Consider the following 12,329-nt stretch of genomic DNA (forward strand, 5'->3'; position numbering starts at 1 on the left):
GCCATATAAGAAATGATTGAGGTGGAGGGATTGTACAATTATTATTTGCCCATTTGTGTGGGGTTTTTATAAGCTTTAAACTTGCAAATGCTACGTTAGCCATATAATTAAAATTGTTTATACACTTTTTTGTAAACAATAAACAAGAACTGTGTAAGTTATCTATTTGATTTACAAGAGAAACAGAGCAGTAAGTTGAAATCAGAGGTTTAAAAATAGAACTGCCCAATTAATGAAAACTGCCCATCTTGAGTATGTGTAATAGGTTCAGTGGGTAGGGGAAAAAATTAACAGGCAAAGAAACAGAAGGTTGCATGCTCATTTTAGATCAGTGTATCTTAAATAATGTGAAATAGTGTAAAAGCAGTTTTTCTGATCTACAGTCTTCATTCAGCTCGGCACTCAAAAACATCCTTGTACTCAGTTATTGTTGGGGGTTACAATATAAATTCGTTTGTTTGTTTCTATGGCAACAATTTAATTCCTTCATTACATCATAGTATTCTGGCTCTGGCAGTTCCCTCTCATTTTTGAGTGAGTGACATGCTCTTGAACAACTGTTTAGGACCTTACAGCACTGAACTTCTTATTAACAAAGCTTGACTCTCTCAGTGATGAGGCTTCACTTGCTGAGATAAACAGTAATGATGATGTATTCAGTATAGCTGTAGTAGTGGAACGTTAGCCTTCCTGAAGGCACTAGACAGCTGAGGAGGTACAAAATTTAATTAGTTAGACTAACAAAGGAAGCAGGTAGCTTTACACACTGACTTGCAAACAAAATACATGAAGAATATGTACGTACATGCATATATGTAGAAAACAGAAGTCATATTTTGTATTAGAGTGAGTGCATCTCCATATTTTCACCCACAAAACCTCTCCATGTCTGTAACTGAGCACAAATCAGGCCAGTTTGGTACAGCTGTCAGTCATGCTCCTTATCATTACCATTGGCTGAAGAGTGATGAATGTATTTCTTTTCCTGAAAACGCATCCTGAAGAGCACTCCCATAACTGGGTGTCTTGCAAGACCAGATCTCTTATTTTCATGATTAGTCAATACCTATGTAGACTTAAAAAAAGGGGGAAAAAAGTGTTTGTGTATTTTGATATATTTTTAATACATATATTTTATATCTTCTATATTTTTATATAGAAAATATATATATAAGTGCAAATAAAATGCATTTTGGAACCCAGGTACTCTTTTGTTATATATGCATATTCATAGACAGATACACATCTGTATATACATGGTTTGTTCCAGGTCTGGTTTGTAATTTTCTTAGAACTTTCATTTTCTAAGCTCTGAATAACATTATATGAAATGCATTTCTGGTGCTGAACGATCAGCATCTGAACCACACACACAAGTAGGAATTGCTGTGTTTGTGTGAGTACCATATTGAATAAAAGCTAGTTTAGAACAGAGAAAAATTAATTCAGAATATCTGAGCAAAATGTGTAGTTGAATCTCTCTTTAGCCTATTATTAGAAACTAGTTTGCATGTTCTGTGCAGATTAGCACTCATTCTCCCTGTGCTTCTTTCCAGTTGTATGTGAAAAAGTGCCTGTCTGAAGGCAGTGCTCTCCCAGTGGGACTTAATGCAATTGTTGAAGCCTACCTAGCGTGTTCGTGTCCCAGCTCCTTTCCCTCTCCCTCTGTCGCTCGGCTGCAGGAATAGCATGGGGTTGAGTAAGGACTGTACTTTGAGTGAAGGATTGTGACAGAAGGGAGGGGGAGATAGTGGTCACTCACTCAAATACAGTATTTTGAATTGTTTATAAACTGTACATTTCAAGTGAATTTGAATTTAGAACAGTGCTACTTTATAGCAGAGAAAATGTGCACAGGGAAAAAAAATCACCAATTGCTAAAAGTCCATTAAGCATGAAATAATTACAGATAATGATCCTAGTTGGTTTTCTTCTCTTTAGTCCTGATGGCCAACCAACTCTTCTTCCACCTGAGCATGTACAAGAGTTAAATCTGAGGTCTACTGGCATGCTTAATGCCATCCAAAGATTTTTTGCATATCACATGATTGAGACATATGGTTGTGACTACTCTACAAGCGGACTGACCTTTGATACCCTTCACTCCAAGATCAAGTCTTTCCTTGAACTTCGGACATCAGATGGACCCAGACATGATACCTACATTTTATACTACAGTGGTCACTCACATGGCACTGGTGAATGGGCCTTGGCAGGTAACTGATTTGTGGAATTTTTTTTATTAATAGTTTTGGTATTGATAAACTTTCCAAATCACTTAATTTGCACTGTGAAAAATCATATTGTACTGCAGAACTTTGAAGTTTTGGTCACATTTATTATCTGATAATCCAGAATGGCAAAAAAACCACCAGTCTTTGAAGAACAGGTAGTTCAGGAACTTCGATGTTATTTTAGTATTTAGTCACTTTGTTAAAAATCCTTTTGCAGCTAACTAATCTTACACTTGTTCTCAAAATTGTCTAAATATTGTTGACACCAAATGTATGCTTACAAGTTTAAACTTGATTTCATACTCCCCTTACAATTCATCAAGTTAACTTTAAAGATCACTTTTTTCTAGAAAAGTGGCAGTGACCCTCCTGCTCTAAAAACAGAGAACTAGATTGATTGCCCAGGGAAGTTGTGGCTGTTCCATCCCTGGAAGTGTTCAAGGCCAGGTTGGATGGGACTTTAAGCAACCTGGTCTAAGTGGAAGGTATTCCTGCCCATCGCAAGGATTTGGAACTAGGTGATCTTTATGGTCCCTTCCAACCCAAATCATTCTATGGTTCTATGATTTCTTTTGTATTTTGAGGAATATTTATTCCCTGTAATGAACAAGCATAACCTCTTCTCATTCCTAGATATGGCAGAGTGAGTTACACGGTGTTCTGTGTCACGGTGTCAGTTAGGCTGTCATGAGGGACTGCATTCATATCCTTAAGAGGTGCTCCGCACTTTTTGTAAAAGACAGATTCAATAAAAGAAATAGGAGGCAGGTACACAATCTACACTAGAGAGGCAGGTCTTCACACATACAGCAAACCTTGTATTGTGAAAACAGCTATGGTTTGCTGACATCCTAGAGGCTGGGAGTCACTGTGGGCGCAGACTACAGCCCCCTATATAAAGGGCCAGTTTAAGCCTCGTCATGGCATAGACTTCACCATTTCCCCTTTTCTTGGCCCGTTTTTAATCTCTCAACTGTATTCTTTGATAAACCTACTGAAGTTTTCAAATCATGGGTAGCTATAGCCTTGCTTTCCAGCTGTATGGAACCAGGCTTCTGAAGATGCTGCATGCAAAAAGTGAATCTTATAGTAAATACATTGAAAATTTGCAACTCTTTTCTTTCCTGGGACAGAATTATTTCTCTTGGATAGCGCTCTGCCTGCGAGCTACTGGCTGTTTGTCAGCAGTCTCTCTCCAGGTACCTGTGCTCTTCAACAGTGTAGATGGATATTAGCTTCGCATGTGGTCATGATGAGGTGTTCAGATGCAGGTCAGTTTTCATCTGAGACCATATACCTGGTTTGGTGCATCTCCATGCCTGAATCATTAGACGTGGTAAAGAGCAACACATACTTTTTTCTCAAAGGCTGGATCTGTATCAGTGGTTTAAAAGAGCCACAGCTGTACTCCGAGCTTAGTGTGAGTGATATACTGCAGTGTACGCTGGGGTGGCTGAATGACTTCTCCAAGAATAGGGTAGTTTGTCCATAAGAGCATCTGCCACCGTGTGCAATTGCTAAGTGTGTCCACACGTTGTGTGGAGCTGGCTAGCAGTAAGACTCTGCCTCCCACCCATGCTCCAGCTGGCAGCACAGACACAGCTTTCTAGCATATATAGAGCCAAATGTTGCTGCAGAAATTGGACAGCTTCCAGACCAGTCCTGGTTTATATCTGTCCTGCCTGGAGCATGACAGGTCTCTGAGTACCTGCTCAGGTAGCTGTAGCCTAAAATAAACTCTGTCTTCACTTTTAGAATAAGGGCTGAGGTAACCGTTAAAAGAAAGTTTCTGTAGTAAAATATGCAGCGTGTAAGCGCAGTGCTGGTCAGCTTTCTCACAAAGCTCCTTTTCAGTTCTCTGTCCAAGCACTTCTTCAGCTTCTACTTCAAGATACGTATAGTCACGTAAAGGAGAGGAACAGGCAGCTATCACATGCCTTGGATCCTTTTTTGTGATTAATTTTAGATAAATCATGGTACTCCTTCCAAATAGCACTGCTCCTGGATGTAACTTGAAGTATAAATTGAGAAGATGAAGTCCGGCTGATTGTGTAATTGTACTGCGTGCATTGGACAGTGGCGTTCTGTGACAGATGGAACATTTGGTCACCAGCTCCCATAATGTGAACTGTCCTCTGACTTCTGGAGAGGATAAAGAGAGGTGGAAACAACGAAATAAAACATTTGGATCTAGTAGAAGAAGTAGTGTTTCATTGACCGCTTATGTGGTGATACTGCACAGCAGTAGCAGTGTAGTCTTTGCTTTGTAGTAACATCTTTTAAATGAAGCTTGCTGGATTTATTTGTTCACTAATGATGTTTCTCTGTTGTCGGAAGCTGGGATGTACCACAGTGGTGTATAGAAAAGCTGTTAACTAGTCATGCATAAAGTATGAGCAGTCAAACGACCTGGGAGGTCATGTTCTTTGAGTGAAGGCAAAGGCAAGAGCTGGGCTAATGAAGCTTTGTCTCTATTGCTGAAACCGTCAGCTTAACTGCCTGCAAAACCTGTCAGAGCCAGATGTGGCCAGGCACATGGATTTCTTACACAGCTTGGTGCCTAAACTTTGCACTGGCTGATAACTGCATGTGTTTATGATCAGTAGGGTTAGAAGCTGAGCATGTGTGCATAAAAGATGAGATGGTTTTCTTTGGGCAGTTCTATCCAGTGCTGTTTGAAATCACCTGCACCCCTACATACACTAAAATAAAGTTTACTTACAAGCGTTTAAAACATGAATAAACAAAGAAATTTTACTGCTAATTGACACAGAAGGCTTACCTAGAAAAGGGAAACTGCTTCTATAGAAGTCTCTCTCTCTATAGAGAGAGACTTCTATATAGATCCCCAATAACTACAGCAATTTGGGGATCATGTACCAAGACAAGTTGTTACTGTAGGTTTGTGTATTAAAGATTCTCCTTGGTACTAAATTTTCCAATTTTTTTGAGAAAGTTGTAGCCCTTTAATTTTGCTTTTACTTTAACTGCAATAGCATGCTCAAAGCTTTAACTCTATTAATTTGAAGCACTTTTTGTCACCACTTACAGGTAGAAATGCAAGTAAGTCCTGAAATACACAGTTATTCCCTTTGAGATTCATCTGTGCAGTTAAATTCCTACTAACGCGATTTTAAACACTGCTAAATGTACTTACATTCTACAATGAAAATCACTATGGAATTAAAATGCAGTTATTTTAAATCACATGTTTCTCCCTTTATTCTAAAAGTCTGAAATTATTTTAAATTTCACATTTTCAAACTAGAATGTTTTTATTGTAAATCTGTATCATAGCTCCAACCTGCCAACAGCTCTTCACATTAATAGTCACTACAGAGCCAATGGAGTTTTATCCACTTGTTTGCAAGATGTTTTCCTTAGGCAATTGATTAAGTAGTCTGCTTTTCAAAGCTACATAGATCCTGCAGTATCCATTACAGTTAAGCAGAAGTGTGTATGTCCCCACTATAGGTAACTTGGTTTAATTACAGTCTGATCTTCCCAAGCATTGTCGGAGCAAGAGCTGAGATGGAACATGAGAAGTTGGACGCTCTAGTTGCAAGTGTTTTCTGAGCTGATAGGAAATAAATATTGTGGAAAAAAAAGTCCTGTGAGGTTTTTATGTCATTGAGCTGTAAATCCATACCAGTTCTAATTTTCTTGAAGGTCTGAAGACAACTGTGTCTGTAGAGTAAATCTCTCCGGTTTTGGTCATGTGAATTTTTTTAAGCCAAAGCAGTGGTTGTGCCCTGTAGGTGGCTTTCTCATTGTGCTTCAAAATGGTTCGCATGTGTTGTGTTCTAAAGTCCTCTCTTTTCCTTAAAAGAGGAGTCCTTTTTAATATTAATAAAAACATACTGAAAAGGACTTTTTTTTCTTCTTAAAATTACTAATAATAATACAAAATAAATAAACTCTTACTTCTGGTTTTCTTGTTTAGCTATTTCCAGATTTCTCAAATAGGCTGCAATTTCTTTCACTCTGTGAGGGAATTCCTTTTTTTTTTTAATCAAGGGTGAGTTAATGCCCTCATCTGCCACAGCAAGTCAGGTGGAATCAGTCAATACGTCCCTGGAGATCTGCAGCTGCAGATGGGGAGGATCAGTTGAAAACTTCTGTTATATTTGTCCAGGTTGTTAGAATAGCCACAGTCAGAATTGTAGAGAGGGTTCTGTTTCTTTGTCCTAATATGAAATCTTTTTTCCCATGTGGCAGGGGGTGATGCTTTACGACTGGACACACTGTTGGACTGGTGGAGAGAAAAGAATGGTACTTTCTGTTCTCGACTCATCATCGTTTTAGACTGTGAGAACTCTCAGCCTTGGGTTAAAGAAGTAAGGAAAGTAAATGACCAGTACGTTGCTGTGCAAGGAGCAGAAATGGCCAGAGTTGTAGACATTGAGGAAGCAGACCCTCCACAGCTTGGTGACTTCACCAGGCAATGGGTTGAGTACAACTGTAACCCTGACAGCAACATCAGCTGGTCCGAAAAGGGACGTACAGTGAAAGCAGTGTATGGTGTGTCAAAACACTGGAGTGACTACACTTTGCATTTGCCAACGGGGAGCGATGTTGCCAAACACTGGATGATATACTTCCCACACATCACCTATCCGTTAGTACATTTGGCAAACTGGTTTTGTGGTCTCAATCTGTTCTGGGTCTGTAAAGCATGCTTTAGGTGCTTGAAAAGACTGAAAATGAGCTGGTTTGTTCCCACAGTGCTGGACACCGGACAGGGTTTCAAACTCGTCAAATCCTAATTAGCAACCAAAGAGAAAATGAAGTGAGAGCTCTGGGACCTTTCTCACTGTACTGTACTTACAACTTTTTATATGAGCATTTTCTCTGAAAAAGTCTGCTACACTCACTTTAATCAGCTCTTTGAGCAGCTACAGTATATGCAACAGTTAAAAACTGCAGTCTTAAACAGAAGAGGGTCAGACTATGGTGTTTGATTTTTGTTGGTGGTCTGTACGTACATATGTAAGAGACTTATTTAATATGACCATGCATTTTGGAGACAGTTCACACGTTCATAGGTGTTACTTAAAGCAGCCTTCGTTCAGAGTCATCAGTTTGATGGACAACAGCTCCTGCGAATGTCACAGCATGCTTTTTTGTCATTTACATCCACTGTAAGGTTCATATACAGGAAAGGAACCAAGCTAATATTCAAATCAATTTATATGTCCTTGAAATTATATGTGCAATCAAGGGTATTATAAAACAGCACTGAGCCAAAAAAATAGAAGAATGAATAGCCATTGTAGGTAAGTAGCTACCAAGAATCTTTAGTTTTATTTGCCTTTACACATTTAGCCCCTGCCTCAGTTCTCTACTGCATCCGTGGAAATTTGCCACAGAAAACAAGGAAATCGGACAATCCTCTGATGTTCTGGCGCTGCTAGGACAATGTTTGCTGAAGTGCAGTTCTAAAAAATTTCAGTGTTACTTTCCAAATTCAGTATCTTGCTGGTGATCTTCTTTTATTACTTTTCTTTTTAATATTCACAGTAGTTATTTCATACATGGAATAAAAAGTGCAGTGAGTTTTTCCCTCGCCAGTTAAGGTGGTTCTGGCTTTTCCTTCCTGGGCCTCTTACTAGTTTGTGTTTTGAAAAGCTACCCTGAAAGAAAGAAAGAGAAAAACAAAACTCAAGGAGAAAATAATCCATAGGTTAAAAATGGAAATAGGTGTTGCCTTGCTTCTATGTTTATCTGAAGTCTTTGCCATGCCTAAGACCTTGACTCTAAAATGCTGACTACAGAATTTGACTGATGAGTTCATTATCTATTAAAACCATAAGCAAAGTTTGTCAGAAGGAATGTATTATGCCCTTAGGACGGGGGAATCCTGAGTATTCCTCCACTCTGTTCTCCCAGCCACAAGGTCCTAATCTTAATTCTTCCATTCACAGAGCTAGATGGAACTCGAGAAATCCTGTCCCAGCCTTTCCTCTTCAGTCAGAGAAGCTGCATAGCTTTCTGATCTCATTTTCTCAAGCACAGAAAATGAGGAGTGAAACAACTAAGCAGCTAAGTCAGTACAGTTTGTGGTGGGGTTTATGCATATGTGTGTGCAGTCCAGTATACCTAGAGTTTACTTTACATTTCCATCAGTATTTTAATAAAAATGCTAGGCATTAGCTGATAGGTGTCTAAATGACAACTTGTTATTATTTTTGTAATTTAAATATGTTAAAATACTTTAGGAGTTCTTTAAGACTTCACCATCAAGAATTTTTCTAATTCCATTTGAACTTTTTAGCCAGCTAAGTTAAAGACTCTTCTAACACTGATACCATTAGTAACTCCTGAAAATAAAATGTGTGATTAAATTGAGATCTGCAATAGCCAGAGTAATTTGCACCCACCAACTTAAAAATGGTGGTTTTGTAGGATTTACAAGTGACAGCCACCAAGTTTCTTCATTAGTGTGTATTATACAACTTTGTTTAGCAAGATACCATCACCTATCCCACTTTGCCTTTCTTTGTTCCCTTCCATAAAGTGAAAAGGGGATTGAGAGATGAGAGGAGATGTCCTACCAAGACTCAGTTCCATTGGGTCTTCTCTAAGTAAATGTGATTGCAGCTTGTCCTGGATTCAAGAGGTGGCTGTTCTCAGTAAGGACAGAGAGTACTTGTACCGTCTAACATCAGGTATCAAACTTAAGTTCCTAATGTGGGAGCCTGAGGTAGGAGTCATCTCATTTAAATTCAGATGTCTGAAAGCTAGACATCTGAATCCATGCTTAGTACCAGAAGTGCTCTACTGCTCATTAACAAAGAGAAGTATTTCCAGAGGATGACTCATTTTATCTCTGTTTTAGAATTAATTTTCCTGTGATTGTGCCTATTAGATTTGTTTTGGTTTTGCTTTCATATCCCAAAGGTCAAGCAGACAAGTCCCTTATGTCTGTTGAATAACCTTAGAGCACTTCTGTTCTAAGTCATCCTCTGGAGCCTGGGCTGGGTACACAGGCTCCTTGTTCAAGCACGTAAATTGGATACTTGAAGTCAGGCTGAACGAGCATCCATTGGGTTGCAGGAGAGCTGCATTGTCTCCTCTGCGGAAGTCATTTTCAGCCATTTCTGGTCAACAGCCCTTGAGTATAGAGAAAAAAAATAACATAAAGGCAATCATTTGGTTTGTAAAATCACTGTTATTTTGGCTGCTATTGCAGTAAAAGTTCATCAGATAAACAGTTCCAACTGGGCAACTGGAAATTTTTAGCACAGTCCCTGTAAAGCAACACCATAATACCTAATAGTCACCCTGGGGACATTTGAAAGTCAAGATCAGCCACAGATCAACCATAACATACCCTGCCAATTATAATGGGTAAATCTTACCCTGTACCTGCTACTGCCATGTTTTTATGGACATCTTCTGTATTTTTCTTTTTTTACATCAAGGGGAACAGGAGAAGTGTGAGACTCCTGACCTGTCCTGGGACAGGGAGCAGTAGCCGCCCTGCAGTGCAGCCGTGGGCCTAGGTTTGGGCAGGACAAAATCAGCAGTTGGTGCTGATCATTTACCTCTGTTTATTAAATGGTTTGCAGCTTGCTTATCAAACTGTTAGATTTTCTCTAGGGTAGGCTGAAAGTTAGATAGAGCCAGCTAAAAATACAGCAGAAAGATTATTTGCAGAACTAATCACGTGTTTGCAGATCTGTTTCCATTTCTCAATTAAAGAATTCTAGTTTTCTGAATTTGAAATAGTTTTAACGTGTGTTCCTACTTTTGATTGTTATTTTTTTAAACAGCAAAGGCATGGTGAAAATGCTGGTTTAAACTAAAAGAAATGTTTACAGCCATTCAAACTATGAGGCCTTTTTGGACAAAGAGACTGTCTTGTATGTTTTAAAACACAATAAAACCAGGGCTGTGGGATGATGAGCCTCAGGAATTCACGAGCACTAGTTTCTCACTCTTACACTGACTAATATCAAAGCTTCCTACTTGTGACCCACGTTCCCAGGTGGAGTTTTTCTCCAGCTCCAGGTGCTTGTGCACCTCTGCGGGTCTCTGCCCAGCCCCAGGCGCCCGCCTGAGAAACAATGCACCAGGAGCTCCTAATGCTAGTGAGGAGTGGGGAGTTATCCCTCTGCTGTTCCCTGTATGAAATACTGGGGCAACACCTGAAAGAGAAATTTAAATCCAGTTCCAAAGAATGTTACATCTGCTATCAGTTATGTGCATGTCATTTAGTGGTAACATGCTTACAGATTGTCTGGATGGAGAAAATATGAACTTTTTTGAGAGGCTTGTCTCTGTACTGTATATTCAGACATTTTGTTATAAAGGTTGTTATAAATTTATATCACAGTAGTAATTTTATGTTGACTTTGTTTCATTTACCTTCTCTATATTAGTCTTGCTGAAACATGCAACTGCACTGAGTCCTACCAATGTAAGTCTTTCTTTGAAAGGAATTCAAATTGCAAATCCACAGCAGTATTTTTCTCTCAACAAGTATTGGGGAAAAAAGCCATTCTTCATCTTTGCACTACCAGAGTTACATATTTGCAGTTCCTTGTGCTTTGTATGCCTTGTGATTGTGGTTGTCCACTTTAAAGTTTTTCCCAGAAATAATTTCTTCACGTTTATAAAGTTTTCCCTTTATTTTGCAAAGCCATAACTAATGCTACACTAGTTGTAAAGCACTTCGATTGCCAGCAGTAGACAATGTAACTGGGTTAATTTTCTTCTTCATAAATATCTTTCTGTGGGAAGGTTTTTACTGGATGTACTGATTTTAGATCTGTAAATAGGGGGTTTTTTGTGTGTATTTATGATACCACTTAAATATATTTTGCTGGTTTGGATGCTCATTTCCATTTCATGTTTTTGTTTATGCCTTGATCACTTCCCAAATTTCTGTGCTTCCTCTTGAATTACATGGGTTTTTTCTGTACAGCTTGTTTCAGAGGGTTTTTTTAGCTACAAATTGCAGCAGAGTTTACTAAAAATAAGGAGTATTTATAGTTTAACAATTTAATAGAAATGAGAAATAATAGCTTGAATTATTAATACCTTTCACCTTGTAATTTCTTTATCACTTTGTCAACAAGCTAGAAAAAATATTGTTTATATTTTGAGACATTATTTTAGAGAGACTTAATTGAAAACTTCATTTATGTAAGTATTATTATGTAGTCAAACTTGTCTTCTCCAGTAAGATAAGTTAACAGAGGGTTCGTGCCTAAGTGAGACCAAGCCTGGGAGATGAAGCAGGAGGAAGCTTCAGAATGGTGAGCAGGGCAGAACTGCACATCTGCTCCTCTCAAAAACTGATGAGGAGGTTCCTGCACTCCCTCCCCATGAAACAGTCCTTTACTCTTAACAAGCCAGGGCTTGTTAAGTGAGGGCTTCAGTGGGAAATGGAGGAGAAACAGAGGGTTTAGTGTGACAAGGGGTGGCAGGCATGTCAGTGGAAATTCCATGTCCAGAGCTGAGGAGAAGGGCACTGCACCATTAGCAGTGCCCTTAACACACTGATTAGCTGATTACAATGAGGATTTAGTGGCACTTTTTTCTCTGTTGTTTTTATGGGGTTTTTTAACAGAAGGAATTTAATTTTGACTCATTCCTCTAATTCATGATTGAATCCATTACTTTTGCGCTTACTAGTCACTGTTCCTTTTTTATTAAATTTCTGTAGATCCTTTTGTTCAGTCTCAAATTCAGAGATACCCCTAGAGAGCAATACTGCTCACCCTCAGTGCTGCCCTGCAGCTATTCTAAGTCTCCTCGAATGGAGTCAGGCAACCCAAGGTATGTCTGCATCCATGGCACTGGCTTTGGGGGCTTTGGAGGGGGTTTTGGTCCACATTTTTGGTGACCTAGGAAATAAAAGTCAGTGTAAAAAGCCACATGAATGTTCAAATACTGTTTCTTCTTAGATGCTGTTATATATATATATAATTGTTGGAAAACAAGTGTAGCATATAATTCAAGCACATTGATTTGGACCGAGAAGCGCATAAAGGCTTTGATCACTGTTAGCTCCTGCGCCAGCACTGCACTCAGCTGGTCTCCATCAGCTCTTGAATACATTGCCCACTACCACCATGGAGTAAAATA

General features: G+C 39.0%; 1 protein-coding gene across 1 annotated transcript in view; it reads left to right on the forward strand.

Annotated features, from left to right (window-relative positions):
* The window catches only part of TMEM168 (transmembrane protein 168), a 28,162-nt gene extending 17,085 nt beyond the window's left edge, over window positions 1-11,077 (forward strand). The window contains exons 4-5 of the mRNA XM_030479836.1: window positions 1,942-2,216; window positions 6,453-11,077. Of these exons, the coding sequence (XP_030335696.1) occupies window positions 1,942-2,216; window positions 6,453-7,000 (823 nt within the window). The 3' untranslated portion in view covers window positions 7,001-11,077. The remainder of the gene's footprint in view (window positions 1-1,941; window positions 2,217-6,452) is intronic.
* Window positions 11,078-12,329: the final 1,252 nt, after the last annotated feature.

This window comes from Strigops habroptila, chromosome 3, assembly GCF_004027225.2.
Source record: "Strigops habroptila isolate Jane chromosome 3, bStrHab1.2.pri, whole genome shotgun sequence".
Lineage (NCBI taxonomy): Eukaryota > Metazoa > Chordata > Aves > Psittaciformes > Psittacidae > Strigops > Strigops habroptila.